This window comes from Stegastes partitus, unplaced genomic scaffold (assembly GCF_000690725.1).
Source record: "Stegastes partitus isolate 25-593 unplaced genomic scaffold, Stegastes_partitus-1.0.2 Scaffold151, whole genome shotgun sequence".
Classification (NCBI taxonomy): domain Eukaryota; kingdom Metazoa; phylum Chordata; class Actinopteri; family Pomacentridae; genus Stegastes; species Stegastes partitus.
Window position 1 is genome coordinate 106004 of NW_007577882.1, and position 20125 is coordinate 126128.

General features: G+C 40.7%; 2 protein-coding genes across 3 annotated transcripts in view; both read right to left on the reverse strand.

Moving 5' to 3' along the window:
- Positions 1–20125, reverse strand: part of cers5 (ceramide synthase 5) — a 29225-nt gene that overhangs the window by 9054 nt on the left and 46 nt on the right. The window contains exons 2-7 of one of the 2 annotated variants that reach the window (XM_008279266.1): positions 12282–12572; positions 3499–3604; positions 2098–2228; positions 1699–1756; positions 1510–1560; positions 641–733 (exon numbers count right to left, since the gene is read on the reverse strand). In XM_008279266.1, coding sequence (XP_008277488.1) covers positions 641–733; positions 1510–1560; positions 1699–1756; positions 2098–2228; positions 3499–3604; positions 12282–12454 — 612 coding nt within the window. In that variant the 5' untranslated portion in view covers positions 12455–12572. Of the gene's footprint in view, positions 1–640; positions 734–1509; positions 1561–1698; positions 1757–2097; positions 2229–3498; positions 3605–12281; positions 12580–20125 lie in introns of those variants that run through there. The other variant, XM_008279264.1, reaches the window with a different exon arrangement.
- Positions 15174–20093, reverse strand: gpd1b (glycerol-3-phosphate dehydrogenase 1b). The gene is made up of 8 exons (XM_008279263.1): positions 19974–20093; positions 18088–18265; positions 17850–17990; positions 17590–17728; positions 17005–17117; positions 16238–16474; positions 16036–16142; positions 15174–15762 (listed from the first exon to the last, which is right to left on the reverse strand). The coding sequence occupies exons 1-8, from the start codon at positions 20015–20017 to the stop codon at positions 15666–15668; spliced, it is 1056 nt and encodes a 351-aa protein (XP_008277485.1). The 5' UTR covers positions 20018–20093; the 3' UTR covers positions 15174–15665.

Here is a 20125-nt window from a genome sequence, read left to right on the forward strand (position 1 = left end):
AGCTTGATAAACACATGTCTACCGAAGCGATCAGCTGAGTGGGAGCTTCGTCTTCCTCATTTAGTATCATATTTTAAACAATGAATGAAACTAACCTAAATTTTTTTTAAAAAGACCAGGGTGTTCAAATTAAAACAAGCATCATATTCTAGGCATTTGCTGTATACAACATCTAAACATAAACGCAAAGTGTCTGCGGCTGTAACTAACTCCAGCTCTAATACGCTGGCATCCTGTGGAATTTCTGTAATTCTAATAGACTTAGGCCTGCTCCATCCTGCAATCACATGACAGTGGGTGCCCTCATGCTGAAAATACAAAGCATTCACAGACTGGGCAGCATCAGCGGCACCCCACCCCCTCACAAAAAACAAAAAAACATGTGACCCTCTTGAATTACATCAACTGAAAGCATTTGTAATACAGCAAACTTGCAAGTCAAGGTTATTCTTAATGCACTTTGACTTATGTGTATTCATGTGAAAAACCCTGCATCACATATGCAAATGCACACTCATCCACACAGCCACTGCCAAATCAGGAACAATGGACAGATTGGCCAATGTTTAACAGGGAGTGGCAACTGTTCAGTATCCAGTGTTGTCAAATCTAACCGACACTGAACCAGCGTTCCTCTCACCTTCCTTTTAATGTCGGTGAACTGGGAGAACATGAGTGACCAGTAGAAGGCCAGTTCTGTCACATAGTAGTGATAAAGACCCGGAGTCATGACCTGAAGAAACACAGAGCAAAGAGGTTGAGCTGATCAATCCTAATAAGAACTTCCTTCACGTTGTAGTTACTACACAGTGATAAGAGTGACGGATATGTGACCTGCACAGTTAAAGAATATGACAGATCATCATGACACACATTGTGACCACGTGAATCACCAAGATGATCACCAAGTTTACTTAAGCAATGAGGCCTGAGAGGCTGTGCTTTCCAAAGAATTGTGTCATGTCTGACAGTGCGTCTAGTTTCAGTCTACACAATCAAAAAGCCCTACACATAAGGATGGATATTCTGCGCACTGTAATGGATAAAGGGGTAAAATATAAGCATTAATACAGCATATTTCCTTGAAATTTAGGGAGGTAAATATTTGACAACCAAGAAAGAAATGTAAATGATTTATGCATAAAATGTATATATATAATTTTAGACACAGCCAGAGATATTAAAGGAGGAAGTTTGTCATTCGATAGAAGCCATTTGACAACTTTTAGCATCTTGTGGTTTATATTGTAACAGCCCCAATCCTATTGGCCATTTTAAATGATAAGAAACACTTGAGCACCTGAAACACTGGGGATGTTGATGTTGTACATGACAAACCAGTTTTTTTTGTGTGTTTTTTTTATTATCAGCCAGCCAATCAGAACATAAAATAGAACTTATCCTGACTTTAAACTGATATTGTGTATACTAGTAACTTTAGTTTAACATCATGTATTTAAGATCAGGCAGTGTGTTAAAGTCATACAGATTACACATACTGCTTCATACCTGATAGGGGTAACCGTACCAGCATTGCCGTGTATCCCACAACCAAGGGGACTAAAAACATAAAAAAGGAAAAACCACATTAGCACAGCAAACAATCATCCGTCAATATCAATCAAATAATATACCAACAGCAAATTTTCTCCACCCTGTTTATCACTCTTTCGAGGCTTTATTTGTGGGTGTGCTCACCTGCAGCAGAAACCGGAACCCATAGGTAAATATGTACAAATAAAATGTAAATCTCCACCTAGAGGCAAAAGAGAAGAAATTACGACTGAATTTACAGTGAAAGGGATGAAATCAAATACAGACAGACACAAGCCCTAACCATCACAGTACATGTACCACTTTAGACCCCTCTTCTAACATAGGTTTATTTCAACTTCAATTGTAAATCTAAATCTAGGTCATGACAAGAAACAATCTTGAAGAACCAGATAAAACTGTGATGGTCTAAATCTCAATCCTGTGCTTACAAAGACAGAACTATTGGAACATACACACACTATCACCCGCACAAAAAACACAACCACTGTGTACTCAAGCCTGCAGAGAGGTTAAAGGTGAACACAATAGGAATTAACCTACATGCTCTCACAGAACTTGGTGTGTGTGCTGGGTTTATCTTGATTCCTGCGGTGTCTGAACCAACGCTGGACCTTTCGCACCTCCCAGTCCAGCTGCTTGGACAGACCGTCCAGATGGCGAGAGTCTGGATTCTGTCACAAGAGGGAAGAAACAGCAAACAGCTTAGCTTAGAATGAGGAGCCCAACTGGGACGAACAATGTTTGCTTAATTACATACACAGTGTTCAGATCATGAATTATAGCAATTTTGCAAACAATTCACAATTTGGACTTTCATTTCTGAGCCTCAGACAATATCAGACTCAGCGAGAGCATATGAATTTGGCAATTTAAAAACAAAAAAAGAGAACAAAAGCTGATACAGCTTCTGCATGTCAAAAATGTGCATTTGTTTTGTTTCACGTGACTGTCATGAAATCAGATGCAGGAGTCTGAAGGAACTGAAGTTGGGCATAGACAGGTATTGCATTTGTCTCGCAGATTGTATAGTGAACTTTTGGGAATTATTTGATCTACATTATGACACCATTTCCAGTTTGTGATGGCAAAGAAAACATTGAATATTATTTTAACCAGGGATACTGAAACACAGCTAAATTAAAAAATGTATGCCTGGCATGTGACCCACAAGGCAGAGTGAAACACAAATATCTCACATGAGTTCTCCTACTGCAGTTTACGGTGTGTTTAAGATCAGCCAGCATTCTTTAAAATCTAAATAAAAGTACCAGCTGCGCAAATCTGATGATTTGCTGCTTTTCTTTGCCACACATACTTGACATATGATATAATATGCTTATAATATGTTGATTCTTTCTTTCTTTCTTTTTTTAATTTTACTAGGACAAGCATTAATATATAACTTAAAAAAAATAATCAGCAGCTAATCAGTAATAAAGTAATCAGTTGTCCTAGAGAATCATAAAAATCTATTATTAGCACAGTTAGCCTAAACAGAGCTAGGAATGAGTCACCTGAACTGAATAAAAGCTGACGTCCATATCAGATAAGAATTTTCATCATTGCAACAATTTTGCGACAGCGATAAGCGCAGCACTCTACACGGAATTATAAGTGAAAAACAATGATTTTCTGAAAGCCCTGATACATCTGACTTATATTTCTGTACAATAATACAGAAATGCTATAAAACCAAAAAAAATGTGGATGCCTTCTGTCAATTAAAATATCTGTTCCATCTAATTAATACCACATTTATTGAGCTTGGCCTTATATTGTCAATCTATTGTCCTAACCTTTACAAGACCAATTTAGTAATTATACATGTCTTGAGTTGTCAGATAATGTGAAGGACTTGTCAACCATTACTGATAATTATTGTAATTATCATTATTACAGAAGCACAAATGTTTTTTTAAAGAAGAAAGAGATGGTCCAAACCTTTGTGATGGATGTAAACACTTTCTCCAGCACTGCATTGGGCTGAGCTCTTCTTCCAACACCTTGCTGAATGTGGAGGCTTCGTGCACAGGCACTGGCAATAAATCTGTGACAGTAGTGAGAGACGGAGAATCATTACAGTTGTTAGACAAGCGCACTCAGTATTTTAGAAACATACATGACAGGTTTAGTCAGTGTTTTAAAATACCTTTCAATCAGCGACCACATAGCAGTCTGATGCATTTATAACTGTGTTCATTGCAAACGTATCGTAAAACAGACGGCTCTATTTTAACATGAGCTCATATGAGTCCAGAACTATAGATAACATCACAATGTAGTGACAGTGACTAATGGCCACCAGTGAAGTACAATAGAGCATACTACAAGAGCATCGCATCATCTGTTAGCTATTTATAAGGGAATGCAGTCCTCTCAGATTTAAAAAGATTGACACAACCCTCAACTATCAGGTCTCAGTTTGAGTTGGATCCTTTAGGTGTGCACAACTTCTGGCTCAGGGTGGGTTTGGTTTGGTACCAACATCTTCCTGCCATCTTATCTCTCTCGCTGTGCCCAAAACTGTACATCTGTTGTATGTCACGTGTTTGCAGCGAGGAAACTACAAGAGTGGTTATTGTGTTGCACTAGCCTGGGAGGCTAATAGCTAGCAAGAGATAAAATAAAGTAAAACTTGCTAAAGGGGAGCTTCACAAAACCCCCTGTGATTCTGGGATGTCATCTTCATTCTGGGAACATCATGACCCTGTATGATCCTTGCTTGCAGATCTGCTCTGCATTATAACCTCAGCTGGCACGATCAGTCTGAGAAGGAGCACTGCGTTTACCACAAATGTTTATTTTCACTAACAGCAGGAAACATTGGAGCTGTGCTGTGACTTCATAGGTAAGGCAAGTGGTGTACAGGGTCATATACCGACTGCTGGCTTAAATCTGTTGCCGTCAGTGTACAAAACTTGGCAACAACATGCACAAACAATTGCTTATTAGCTATTGCAGACCACTTTGTTTTGAGCTGGTGGACTGCTTCTGTGTAGGCTTGCATCACATCTACAATTATGTATTTTTGAGAAAGTTTTAATTTATGACCAAAGCAGCTTTCTGCATCCATTGGGTTTGGTCTAACAGACGGGCAATGGGCCAGATTTTGGTCTCAGTGTGATGCCCGTGCAGATTGTGGCGCTTCAACAATGGGTGCCTGTGCATAGTAATACAATGACCTTCAGATACACAGCTTTGAGTTATCAAAAAGCAGAGTAAAATCAGGGTTCTCCAAACACCTACTAGGAAAATGCAGCTGAATAAGGTGTTTCTAACCTGAGTGACTCTTTCAGAGGACAAAGGTGGACTGGAGCACATACATTAAGAAATTAATTAAAAGTTGTGAATGAATCTGTAGGTTCCACTCCCCTTTTATCAAAAGAGCATGACAAAAGAATTATTTAGCAGGATGAAAACTAGGCAGAACTGTCCCTTTAAATCTTATTATTGGCAAGCAGAATAAAAAAAAAGCTCAATCATTCACAAGGCTGTGCATTGTCAGTGTGGTTGCTAAAAATTACACTGAAACTCTTGAAGAAAAACATTCCTGTGATCTGTGAACATGGCCCGCCTTCTCGAACAGGGAAGAAAAAAAAAAGAGAGAAAGAAAATGTGAAGCTGCACTAAAGTTCACCTAACAGACAATGTCGTAGTAGATCTGTTTACAGAGTCATTTTGTAAGCTGCTTTTTGTGGTCCGTGCCTGAGGCTGTCTTAAAAAAATCACGAACATTAACTATCTCACAAGGTTAGTCGCAGATTTGTCCCCACTTTAAATCTATATATAAAGAACCAGATATGTCCATAAATAACGTCCAAGGATAAAAAAAATGACACCATGACAAATGTTGTCGCATTTCACTCAGTAGAAGAATTCAATAAAACTACACAGCAAACTGTCTTCTTTTTTGTAAAGCCATGGCATGACGATGTAGAATAAAAGACTACCAACAACACAGAATAAAAACAAGTTTTCTAGCACATTGAGGTACTAATGGTATTCTGTAAATCACCACAATCCCCACAAAGTCCCGCACTGTTCGAGGAATTGTGGAAATCATGACCTGCAGGCACATAACAATACAACTTTATGAGGGCTGTATTGTAAACTGTAGTTTGGTTTGAACCTGTGACCTTTTAGCTAACCATACCCCTCTTGTTAATAAGAAATGCAATTCCTCTGACTAAAATTAGACTATTGAGGGAACTTTGAGACAAGTGAGTCAGTAAGTGGTGAAAGCAAAACGTCCACCTACGAGTTAAAATGTCATGGTGGTACTGGATGATGTGATCAGGCAGCTCTCCGAACACAGCGTGACAGCAAAAAAAAAAAAAACAACAACATTGATATGAAGTAAAACCATACTTTTCACAACTATGCAATCACTTTAATGTCAGTTTATCAGTGGTTTCAGCACTAACAATGTACCAGTCAATGATGACTTTTTCCAGGCAGTCTGTGTACAAGTCAAAGCTTGACTTTCTAACCAACATGTCACGTGCTCTGATCTTCCAATTTCAAACACATTTTCAGGAGAAAGTGTGACTTGGAGGAGGATCGCACATGATGCAGGAGTGTTGAGCACAATTTTCTTAAGGTCTGGATCTTTCAATGATAAACACTGAGCATGAAAAAAGGAAATGCATAATAGCAATGGTTTACCTAAACAGGCTTTCCTGGACCCAACGAGCCAAGTAATAGTTACATAAACTCTTAAACCAATTCCATTTAAATAAATCATTTACCAAATTGTCTTAGTCACTCTGCATTAAGTATCTCTGGAAATCTAGTGTTTAATAAAGACTGAATATGACTATCAGCACAGATGTTACAGAGATATTCGAACATGCACGTAAACAGCCGAATATAATCAGGTTCCTCGAGTACTAGTTCGACAATACTGAAGAGGTACTGAGCCATGAAATCCCCTGTATGTTAAAACCTCCATTGTGTCACTTGTGTGCAGGGACAGGTGTCTCTGGTGGTAGGCGTCTGCAGTCCACCACAAATTAGCCTGAGCTATTGGGTGGCATTATGAGTAAAGCAGCAAAAAACCACTCAAAAGAGAAACTAACGCCTGTTGTTGGACGTGAAACCATTCCAGTTCTCCGTTTTTATTGCCTCCTTCCCTGCAATTACCAGATTTATATCATTTTATTTGATTTTTATTTTACTTCCTGTGATTCCAGACAGTTTTTTAAACAGAGATTTAAAAAAAAACAACTAACGATTCCTTAAGTAACCTTTGAAGACTTTACAAACTGAGTAAACTTTATGACACTGAGGGTAAACCGGGCCAAAACCGTAGTGAAAGGATGAGCCAGTGGCGCTGAGGTGCAAACGAACAAAGCAGAGCACATTTTTCAAAGAAGTCAGACTGGATAGATCAGTTCCATGTGGCATGATGTTGTTAAACATTACTCAAGGCAATCTGTATTTCATTGTTTAAGTGCACCCTAAACATAAAACGCTTTTAACAAGCAAAGTCAACAAGCAGTGATTGGTGTTTAGCACTTTGAGTTCACTCTCTAAGAATCTCCCTGTTAAACCATTAGCTGGTCACATGGGTAAGTTATAAGATGAGCTGATGTGACACAGATACAGGCTCTCCTGTGAGCGCAGGCTCTTCACATTTATGATAAACGGGAAAATGAATCGACAAATATCCCATGCAAGCCTCAGCATGTGTTGCTGATCGGAGGACAGCAGCAACGGGGGGGGGGCAGAGATGTAAGCTAATCTATTTATGTTAAATGTCAAAACATCCCTGTTCCTTCTCAGAAACTGACCAATCGACATACACAACGCCTGTTACCAGGAGACAGGCTTGGTGGGGTCTGTGTACACGGATGCTGGTAGCCCTGACGGCTGTGAAAGGAAGCGCAACGAGCTACATGCAACCTTGACTCTGGAAAACTTCCCAGTTCCAGGGCCGAGGCTGAAGCACAGGCTCAGGTCTATTCATAGCACAGTACTGGATGTAATTGTGGCCTTCATTTGACTTGACTTTAAAACGTGTGTTTCAAAACAGATATGACAGTTACACGGAAAAGGGACTTGGGGAAGAGGCAGTGTCAGATTGCGAGGGCAAAGCACAGAACCCTGAACAAGGGGAATGTTTAACACAAGACACAGACAGTATGTTTTCAGTGTCTAGCCTCAGTTCCAAAGGACGATAAAACACCTGTTAGTTTGTGAGGAAACAGATGACGAGGTCAAATCTGGCTAATTATAATCTCATGCACATCTCAGTTTGTAGTCTTAATACTGTTCAACTCATGGCACAGTTTACCAGGGCTTGCACACACAAAACAGCCTGACTACTCTCATCTACAAAGTCAGTGCCAGGAGCAAAGCAGCGATTATGATCAAACAAGAATGAACTGGTCGTGCAGAGAAGGAGGGGCGGGGGGGAGCCTGGCTGTGCTGAGCGCAACCATCACGTTAGTCAGAGAGAGGAACCGCCTGTAGGTACAAGAGGAATCCTGCAGATACACTCGTTGACTACATGTCAAAATGTGGCCTTTTGAGGACAAAAGCAAATGTTTTTCAAGACAGCAACAGGGGAGGGTGAAATGTGACACCTCGATGAGCTGCTTTAAAGGTGGAGTCTGCGATTCTGGAGCAAGATTGTCGATTTTCAGCTTGATAGCATGTTCAAGTAGTTCGCATGTGCCAGATTTATCACCCTGCCTCTCCCTCTTCCCCCTGTCCAGCTGACAGGCACAATGTGTACGAACGTGTGCAGGACATGCTGGAATAGTGTTGTGTGGTTCTGTCAAAGCCACTGTATTTGCTTCCCATTTACAAATTCAGGGCTGCGTATGAATACCGCGGAAATAAAACCACGGAAATAGTAGAAATTCCTGAAAGAAGGTGAAGTCTCACTTTAAGTTTAGTTTCAGTTTAAATAGAAGCCGTGACTGTAGTAAAATGAGCATGAGCAACGGTGGCTGTCGTGGTTTCTGCTGTTCATAGGTGAACACTTGGAACCTGGATTGGAAAGAGAGCTGCAATTTAATGCCTGGTTTGATTAGTTTTCTCTCCATCGACAGCCAAATCATTGCAGCCCTAATTGGGAGTGTCGAAGTGCAACCATGAGTTAAAGAACAAAGTCGAGCATCATGTTTGAACATGCAAAGCTGGATTACCCTCTCGGCAAAGTGGACACCAGATCCATTTGATTCATTTGCCATTACTGGTTTTGGCGATCTGAATCTGGCTACAATATAAGGGCAAGAAATAGCTTTTAAAACAGTGTTGAGACAACTGAAAACATAATGTACAGCTCAAATCAGTTTACTTGTAAATTAGGGGCCAATCGTAAACAATTAAGAAACTATGGGATCATGTTTTGCTTAGAAGCTGCACTGGCAAACTGTTCTGTCTTCAATCTGCACCCACAACTGGCCTCTTTTTTTTTTGGCAACAGCAGCTGAAGTCCATGGGTATTGTAATATTTTGAACCATCCAAAGAAAGCAGAAATAATATTAAATGGTGGCCCCAACATTTTCCATTGTTGCATCATCCAGGGGAGTTACACGTTTCTATGTTAAGTAACATTCATTCATTTAAACAAAATGTGTCTACAGAATGGGGAAACTATTTTTAGAACCAACCCCTCAAACGTTTCAACTCTGTCTATAATAGAAATGACCACAGGGCATACAAAAAATGAGGCCACGAATCCACACTAGCTTGTGACAGGATGCGTCTGAGAGCGCAGCCCCCCGTCATAATTCAACCTCATCAGTGTGCCCATGTGACCCTCTTACTGCAGATGTTCCAGCACAGCGTGCGTGCGCAAGTGTCGTGTGCGATACCGGGCCCAGTGTGTGCGTGTCAAACAGCACTGAGTGCATTTAAGTTCTGCAAAACCTGGAGCAGGAACTCAAGCTGTGGTGTGATATTTTCTACTGATAAATAAATGAATGAGGCAGTCAGCTGGCGGGAGTGTCAAGCAGCGACAGAGAGCAAACGTCCTCCGATAACATCGTCCTGAATCCAGCCGGGCTCTGCTGGAGGACGGCCTCGCATTAAAGAGGGACCGACTGGCAGATCTGCCACCGAAGACAGGTGGCTCAGTGCCATGAGCATCTTATCGAACACCTCGCTAACTCTCCTTTGACACCTCCAATATCTGATTACTCCTCATTAGACCATGTCTGAAGAAAAAAAAAGCCTGACACTGTGCTTGAAGCTGGCTCTGTGGGGATCAAGTGTAGAATACTAGTGAGTAGCATCTATATACATTTACAGGAATATTCAACGTAGCTCAATTTCTACCACACAAAAGTTGCCTAGATACCCTTTGAGGAAATCTGTTCCTCTACCTGCATTTCCACTGGAGGAACCAACTCATTTAATTAAAGTTATTTGCTCTAGGAAAGAGCAGCACAAGAGCCCAGGTTTTGGTGTCCATTTTTGTTTAGGGTAACATTCTGAGGTAACTTCAGACTGTCCTACTTTTGATGTCAGAGGACTAATTTGCCTAATCTTCCCAGGGCTTGGGCCCTGCTCTGGAAACGCAAATCACAAGACACCACAGGAACTTTTTACTCCGTGAAGGTTTTCTGCCAATCAGTTCTTGGGAAATTAAAGTTCTGCTACATTTGTTTGTTTGTGGTGCAAAAGTGCCTACAGAAAGCCATTAGATTAAAGGTCACACACTGCTAACTGGCTAATGGTGAGTCCTTGGCTCTTTTATCATTATGTGATCCTGAAACAAATAACTGTTTAGAGTTAGGCAGTCAACTAGCAAGCGAAACACCAGTGCCAGGGACACCACCAGTTTTGTGTTGCACATCGTAATGAATTACCTGTCACAGATAATCAGTCCAGCTGTTGAGAAGGTAGAGCTATACCTTAGCAAGATGAAATGGAAGCAAGTCACACTACAGCCATTATTTTCTATTCATTTAGGAAATATACTTGCACCACGTCTGACCGCAGAGTGAATATATTAATACTGCTGATATTTTCTGTATATATATAGATATGTATTACGATATAGTACAATGCTCTGGAAAATGGGTTCATAGATAAAACACCCAAATGAAAACAACCTCTGCATGCACATTTTGACAAAATCTCTCAAATTCTAACAAATTTGTATCATCACACATTACCTAACAGCTAGATCAGACCTTTGATATTTCTCCATATGCAGAACACCTCCATCCTCAATTCAGTTGCTTAAATAAAGCAATGAATGAAATAACAGAAATGTGAAGTAATTGAATAACTGCAAGTCTAATTTTGGGTACTTGAATTACACTCAATAGCAAAAGTCTAAAGGTGAGTAAAAAATGACTTTAGGTCATGTATTATGGCATGCAATGGTGCCCATTTAATTGGTTTTAGCTTTACTCTCCTCTAACACTTTAATACTGAAGCGAAGCATCGCACAATGAGCTCCACTACAGATCTGTAAAGATTCAGAAACTGACTCAGACTATAGAAAGGCTAAACCTCCCTCATTGTGTCAAATACTGCACTGAAACTTGGAATGAAATGTGCTGTTTACATTAGTAAAGCCACCATATTAGAAAATTCAGCACTGCAGTCAGTGTAAATGAAAGTGAGTGAATGTGTTTTTGTGATGCTACTCTGAGCCGTCAGCAGACATGAGATCCAAGTCCATCAGTGCAACTCACGCCAAGTGCAAATGAGAAGAGACCTGTGGTTGTTTAGCTGGACCTCGCGGGTTTGTCAAACTTCGTCTTCAGAATCCCTTTCACACCTCCTCACCTTCAGGACTGACAGGCCAAAACTTCCCAAACAGAAACAGTTTAGAGTGACCAACAGTGACAGTCAGGGTTTGCAGGTGAGTAACTTGTGTGACACCAGACTGACTCACCCTTCTCTGTCAGGATACCCCTACCCTGACATTGCCTAACATGCAAAACCACTGCTTTCCATGTTATCAGCATTATAGTAGTGAGCTTGGACTTATCTTATCTTTATTTGAGGAAGAAGGTCAGGCGAGCAGTGAGGCAGCTTCATAACATCTCAGCTATGCAGCCAATAGGCAAACAAATGATGAGAACTTCAGTGCTGTGGTTTGATGGAGCTTAAATGTCTCCAGGACGTCTCTGCCTAATTGTGTGGCAAGGTCTGCAAGCTGGCAGGCCTCCAGATGTGTACCGAACCCGGGGTGTGTGTGAGATGCCTTCTCCAATTATGCAGCCAGAACAAAAGCACAGCTTAACCTTTGCACAGGTCTGCATAGATACCCCTGATGCTGATCATATATGTGACAATAGATGTGGCAGGAGCAGCAGACTGGCAGGGAGGCTTCAGCACCTTCTACAAGGCATGAATCAGTGACAGTGAACTGATTGGTAAAGCAGGAGTTTCACTGAGATGAGTTTGAAGGGGATTGCTAGCAAAGTTATCACTTTGAACCACTGTTAGCCCCCTGAGAGGATGTTTAAGGCTCATTTTAAGCATATATTCCTCTTCAAAACACAGTAGAGAAACACAATAAGACAATAAGCAGACTGAAGTTGTGCAGCTGAGCCACTGCCAATAAGGAAATTGGCGTTTGGCATGAGGAAAAACTGGTGAATCCCTGATTTAAGCCACAGATGAACACACTGGTCCTCCAACGACTAGCTAACCATCACTCTGCTGGCCAGGGTGGGGGTGGGGGCTGTCACTTAATAGTAACTTCTCCTCACTTACAAGCAAACACCCAACATGAGCGGCACATACGAACCTTTCGAAGACTATCCTAACGGCGAAAATCCCCAAAGCCAACGGCAAGGCAGTAAACAAGTGTCCAGCTTTGGGATACTCCACCCCGGGAGCTGGGTCCGCCAGATCCGCCCAGGTTACATTGTGCGGCAGCCAGAACCTCTCGTTCCAGAACCAGGCTGAGAGAGCAGCCATGTTTCTGTTGCTTCCGGTCCCCCGGGTGGTTTGAAGAAATCACTTTCTTAAGTGAAAGAAAGGATGTGTGGAACTTGCTGGGCGTCTCTCCTGCCCCTGTGTCACTTGCCACACTTAACTTTACCGCACCAGCGTCAAGTGCGCCATCACGGGATCCGAGCTACCGGTTGACCTTTTCAAAATAAGACGCTTGATGGTTCACGCTCGGAAGCAGTTTTAAAACTTAGATCGTTTTTTTTTATTATTATTAGTTTAGTTCAGTAAAAAAAAAAAAGTTAAGTTAAGGTCAGCAAATAAGTAAGTTTACTAATATAGCACCTTACCATACATACAGAGAAAGGTGAGATAGCAGACTAAAATTAAATCAAAGAAAAACAGAGTAGAATAAACGGACCAAAAATTCTATGAAGCTAATAAAACTGATTGAGTAAGTTGACTGACTAAAACAGAGGGAAAAGATGGAATACAAGAAAACATTTTTTTTTAAAAACCTGTTTAAAAAAATGACGAGTAAAAAAATAGAAATGAATTAAAATTAAGCAAACACAAATGGAGACAAGTTAACCAAAAGTACAAACAGTACAGACTAGACTTTCTGAAGTAAAACTGAATCATTTCAAGCAGTGGGGAATGAACTGGTTGAAGTTGGGGCAAATCTAAGTTCCTAGAGGAGCTGGTTCCGAAAGTTTGCAGCCAAATGACTGAACACAATTTTACTTTGTCTGGTCTGAACTCTGGGCACCACTGACTGGCCAGTCCCTGCAGACCTGCCACGCTCCAGCAAACATATCTCAAGGTTATTTTGGGCTCAGACCAGTTAGTCTTACTGACAATCAGTAGGGCCTTAAATTTAATTACATCAGGTTGCATTTAGCTGGAAGCCAGTGCAGTGATCTAAGATTGAGTTTAATGCATTCCCTCTTCTTGGTGTCCGTCAGTAATGTAGCAGAAGCATTTGAAACAAGTGCATTACAGTAGTCCACTCTACATTTACATACATTATTGAGGTTGTTTTGGGGGGGAAGGGGTTAAAATCTTGCTTGAACGCAAAGTTCCTCATGTTTATTTTTAAGATGCCAGAATAATGATTTAGTTAGAGCTTTGATAAAATTCAGATCTCAAGCAATAATTACACCATGGTTCTTGACCTGTTTGTGAGTTTTTAGAGCCATGGTGTCAAACTAATCCCCCATTTTTTTATTGCCAAATACACTTATTTCAGTGTTGTCTTTCTTTAATTAAAGGGAGTTTGTGTTCTCATAAGCTGACCTTACTTGTTGACCTCAGATTTGTTTTGTAAAGGAAAATGCTGTGTTACTACTTGTTATGAACTATTCTGACCAAACAGTTATACATATCTACAAAGAGAAAAATAATAATTTTCCAATAAATGGCGATTTTATTTTCTCATGTTGAAAGTCATACAGTCCAGGTTCCTGTCTTTCGTGGCTGTCACCGGCTAACTTTACAGATCTTGGCTGCCGCCCTGAGATGAAGACTGGAATTGAGGAAGTGAAGCGAGTCCCTCCTCCGTCAGAGAAGGGATGGGTGCAATGCATGCATGGCATCCTTCTCCCTCCACTTCTACTGATGGGGCCACACTGTGGTCACATACTTTGATATCTGAAGTGCACTTACATACCTGGTGAGATTTGTAGTTTCAGCTCAGTAACCTATACGATATGTTATCTCAGCAGGTAGATAGGGTGGAGGGCGTGATTGTGCTTGAGATGATTGCACTCCCAAGTGGTCAGAGGTTGTATTACATGTTGAAACTGTCAAGAAACATTATGCAACATTTTAATCAATATAAGTCTATTTTCTATCTGTAAAGACTCACATATGCACTGCAATGTATTAGAAGTCACTGTAAATCTCTGTATTTGTTCAGTTACAGTTTGCAGAATTTCAAATGGCGGATCACGTTTCTGTTTCTGCAACTACACAATGGAATAGTAGTTCAAAAAAGGAGCATCCCTCCATCTGCGTTGTCTAGCAGGGATAAGGCAGCTGCAGTTGCTGTCTGTAGCCTAATTATAGATGGACATTTGCCCCTTTGGAGTGTGTTATTATTAGAAATCTCACAGGGCTGTTGACTCAATAACTATGCAAGGGATTTCAGCCACGGAATCAGATTTTTAAAACAAGTGGCCAATTATGTAACTTCACAGTTCGCCACACAGCTGCTGATATATCATTTGTGTGATCAAAGGACATCCATGGGGGAAGGATTTGATTTGATTTGATTTGCTCCAGTGCTTTTATAAATTACAATACTTGCAGGACTGGATATGCAAACTTTTATTTCAAGGCCAGAGGAAGCAGGCTACGAGATTTACAGGAACTGAGCGCTGATGGGATACGTTGGCATATGGAGACGGACAGATGGCTGCGACTGTGTCTCCGGAGATGTTCGTGACTTAATCAAGTGGGTTGAAAAACACAAGAAAAGATTGTTTCAATATGAAGCTATTAATCCTCGAACTGAATTAATTACAGCATAAGAAATAAAGCACATAGAAGAATGCAGTCATCACCTATGAAAGCTGTGACAGAGGCAGGACGTGCACTTAAAGGCTGAAGTAGACGGCCTAGAAAATGGTAAAGGTGAAGAGTTTAGAGTGGCAGCCGAGCTAACCTCAGGTCAGGTTACAGTGAAGCTGCTCCTCCACTTCTATACGAGTGTATTCTGCAGGCAGACTCCAGAAAACATGCAAAGTAAAACTAGTTCAATAATTTATTCCAGAATAAATCTTGTACAGTAAATGGTTACAAGAAATTCAAATGAAAAACATTTGGTGGGAGTGGCAACTGTTTGTTCAGCGAGTCAAGTTAAAGCACTTTTACCCAAGAAATCATTTCATAACATTCAAGTTATGGTTTGCGTTTTTATGTATTTTGTACGACAGAGTCATTCAAATTTTTTAAAACTTTTAAGACTTGGAAGATTTAATAATCAGTAGAAACAGAACCAGAAACAGTTTCTATGTCTCTGTTTCTAATTTAATAACAGCAGGTCAACACAGGAGCTCAGGTAGGTGAAGGGCGACTCCATTTTTTTTTTCTTCCCTCCAATGTTTGAGACTCAAACAAGAGAGGAGTTGAGATTAGAACCAGCCTGTCCCCCCCATAAACTCCTTAGTTATACAGTAGTTCTAGTGTGAAAGTCTTTCACAACTTCCATCCATTCACCAGTCCTCATGTCAGTCCTTCACATGTGCTCTGGGTGGTTTTGCAAACACTTGATGAACTCTGTGACTGGGTGGCTGTTGAAGCAGATCTGATAAACAGCAGTGAAAAGAGGGAACCTGGTGGGGGGAGAGAGCATGATGGAAATGATTAAAGGAACCATTCAGTATTTTGGGGAATTAAGTGAGCTAAGCTGACAATAGCGTTGTATTTACATATTCATCTTGCTCTCTACTACAATGCATGCAAAAAACACGATGCAAACGTTTTTCTGCACGTAGAACTCAAAGGCACTCAGTGAAACCTGACATGCATCAGTGATTGTACTCATTTTAATACCCACATGGATCTTTTTATACAGATCCTCTTAATGAAAAATGACACAGGCTTACTTTTCCACCATATTTTTCTGTTTGAGGACTTGGTGGACCTCGGTTGCCGTGGCTGGACCCTGAAGCTTCTGACCGTTCAGCAGCTCATTTTCTAACTGCTCGATGGTCTAAACAGACAGATGATCAGTTTTACGACTTTATGTTTTGCACAAGAACCTACAGAGACAGGTGTCAACGAAGACAAACACGAGCTCCTTCTTACTTTTCCTGTTTTGGCGAATGCTTCCCCAATCTTGCGGTTGCGTCCGCCGTAGCAGGTGGTGATGAGGTCAGCGATGCCGCAGCTCTCCAGGAAGGTGGCGGGGGAGACAGCGCAGTCCGTGCAGAAGACCCTGGCGAAGGCAATCATCTCCATCAGGCCGAGACGAATCACTGCCGCCTTGGTGTTGTCACCGAATCCCAAGCCATCACAGAAGCCTGCTCCGACCGCCACAATGTTCTGAGGTGATGATAAAAGGTAAAAGCTGCAGTGAGTGTGCTGTGTACTAATGCACATAAGGAATCAAATTGCCGAGATGAGAAATATGTTTTTTGACAACCATCTTCTTTGCTCTACAGTGGCTCTGAGCCAGCGGTGTGCCTGCAGATTCTATTAGATATATATCTTTTGCTGTTTTTTGATACAGACACACATTATGGAAAATACTGTTTCTGTATAAAACAAAACTCCTAAATTATTTTTATTAAAAAAGGATGTAATTGGCAAATAGTTTGTGTTACTGTTGGACCAAGATGTAGACATAGATGCATGTTCTACTGGTTTTGATTGAACATCAGTTTTAAACTAACCAGCTTTTACAAAACATATCTGAAGGATTTTAAACATCTCAATTTCAAGGACAAATATCAGCAAACGTCAACAAAAACTAAAAAAGGGTAAAAAGGGTATTTTTGTAAATGGAATGACTGTGTAATAAGGTATTGTAAGCATCTAAGCACTTATTGATTAGTTTGGCAAAGGAGAAAAACCTTGAGCGCTCCGCAGATCTCCACAACATCAGACTCCTCCACCACAGTCACACGGAAGTTGGTGGTCTGCATCAGCTCCTTCAGCAGCGGCCCCAGCGCTTTGTCTTTGCATCCTGAAATAACAAACCAATCATGAGCAGCCGCAAAAAAAAAAAAAAAAAAAAACCTACAAGGTCCTGCCAAGATACCATTTATTCAAATAAATGACCAATTTCAGGGTGCTGCGTTTACTCTGTCCCATGCAGTGTACTACACAAACTGATAGCATTTTATATACAAATGAACAGTTTATTTCAAGGCTTGTGGCTCCAAAAGATGTGTTCTGATGTGTTCATGGAGCGTAAAGTACCACAAAATATTTCAATTTATGTAGATTATTAGGAAATAAGAGGTCAGCGTTTGATGATAGTCTGAACTGATAGCCTTTAATTAAATATCATCAAGTCATCTGGAAGACAGGGTCTCACAATACGTTCTATATACAAGAAAGGCATGTCTGTAGATGACTGTATCATCTTAGACAATAACAGCACTCTGCTTATTTCATTCACTTTTGTCATTTTATTAAAGAAGTAAACTCCATACCAATGGTTGTTTCGCAGAACTTCTCGTCAGCGACCTCATTGGCAATGTTTGCACCCATGAGGACCGTCATGGTGATGCCCAGTTTCCCTCTGATGACCTCTGAGATCAGCTTCAGACCCTCTGGACCCGCATCAACCCCCTGAGAGCAAATAGATTCACATAAAATAGATTTGTGCAAAAAAAAAAAAAATTAAAAAAAATCTAATTAAAAAAATACCTTTCATGCTTCAGTGCATTGTGTTTCATAAGGGAGATGTTACCTTGATGAGAGACATTCCTACAGCATCCTTCTTTATGTGGTCTTTGATGGTGTCGCACACTCTCACAATGAACTGGTGAGGCACCACGAAGATGAGGATGTCGGCTCCTTTCACAGACGTGGCCAAGTCTGCAACAGCCAGCTGATGAAAGGAGAGGAGTCAGGGTGAGACTTCAACCATTGACAAAGAGAGAAAAACGCAGCATATGTGTGTCCTCCGTGAGTGTTTTCAGACTCACCACATTGGGGGGCAGCTTGTGACCGGGCAGATATTTCACATTCTCATGGTCTGTGTTAATGATTTCTGTGAGCTTGCGGCCGTTCACCGTCTCCTCGAACACCCACATGTTCACTGTGGTGTCAAACTTGTCATACTTGGCTGCGTTGGCACCCACGATCTTGGCGATGGCAGAGCCCCTGGGAACACACGATAATCAGGCAGGATGCAGGCTCTTTTTTTGGATTTATTGTCTCCCAAAAAAGGTTAGCTGTCCCCTGTTTTCCTCTGTGAAATGTTAATGACACTTGGTTTTTCAGTTCTATTGGGGCGCCGCAGGGACAAAGGTAAAGAACTGAAAGGTTGACATATTGGACATTTTTTGGATTAGACAGACATATTGATTCTTTGATATTGCTCTGACTGAAACTGGCCTTATTTGATTTGTATGCGTTTTACATAACAAAATGTTCTCATGTCAACTATTGCTGATAGTAAAGAGCTTGCACACTGACGACAGCTATATAAACAGTATTTTTTCTTTTTAAGAAAAACAATAAAATCTATTTATTTCAACATTTTCTGGACAGAAAGCAAACTGGCACATGGACCTCCATCAGTCTGGACTGCAGCTAAGAAATGTACAATGACGTGAGTTGAATAGTTTTAAATTTATTTTCTTGGCAAAAATAACACCACGGGGGAAAAATTAAAACCCTCTGACCATTTTTTTAATACAAGGGTGGTCTCGTTTAAAGACCAGCTATTCAATGTCCACATAACAACAGATAAAAGCTGCAAGAAATCCCCTTAAATGATCTTATATCAAGATTTGTTATCAGTCAGTTGACCTTTAATTAGTAGGTATAGGTCAGATCAGGTACTTTGGGGACTTAAGCACTTCAAATAATTGATTAATTGTGAACTATTAAGTTAATCACCAACTATTTTGAACATCAGTTTGAAGAAGGAAAAACAGGTACAAACACAAAAACAAATATTTTCTGGTTTCTTTGCTCCTCAGGGCTATGGAAATAACAAGACCTTTGATGACTTTTTCACCATTTTATGACATGATAGACAAAAGAAAAGTAAAAATAATCATTAGGTGCAGCAAGGCACTATAACACTTATGTAATACTGTAGTTTACTTATGTTCTACTTTTTATTTCACTGCATTAATTTGAAAGATACTTGGCAAAGAAAGATTTTACAGAAAGAACTAAAACCACTTTGGGAAAATACGATGCATTACTAAAGATTAAACAGCCCAAATATGCATACATTTGCTTAAATGCTCTCTCTACACCAGCTTAAAAAATGCTGATTATATGGCATTGCATCAGCAATGTGCATCAAATTATATTATGTATATTAATATAGACTCTGTCAGATAAAATCCTTCTGCATGAGTCTGTTTGGCTTTGAATCCATTTTGCTTCTTGTAATATCCACTTGTTCTACAGAGCAGTTTTAAATGTGCCGGAGTAGTGCACACTGCTGGCAGCACTGTCTAACCTAAATGTCATGCTGGCTGAGGGACATTAGACAATCTTTACTAAAGATTTTTGCTGAGGCATCAAAGGTCCTATTCTCAGAAAACCAACATCCACTGTGCAGTCTGGAAAAACAGCAGGAGGGTTTATGAACTTTATGAATCATTTATCTGCTGTTAACAAAGGCTAAAGTTGCCTCCTGGCCTCCAACTTTGCCAGACTGCATTCACACAAAGCTTGACGGAGCGTGAAATCTTATCCACAGAACAGAAATAGCGGTCTGGCGACTGGAACCTTAATATTGCGCACCACCGACAGCCTCCCTCCCTCTTTAAACTCTGATCTCGGATTCAAACCTAAAGTGCATTAAAGTTGGTTTTGCACTAAAAAAAAAAAAAAGCCTTTCGCTCACCAGTTTCCAGAACCGATCACACAGATTTTCTTCGGAGCTGCCATCGTGTGTTTGACCTTCCAGGCGGAGCTGCTGCTGCTGCCGGTGCGAAGACGGAGCGAGGCCGGGACAGGCGGTATTTATACCGGACACACACACACAGCTGGGGCTCA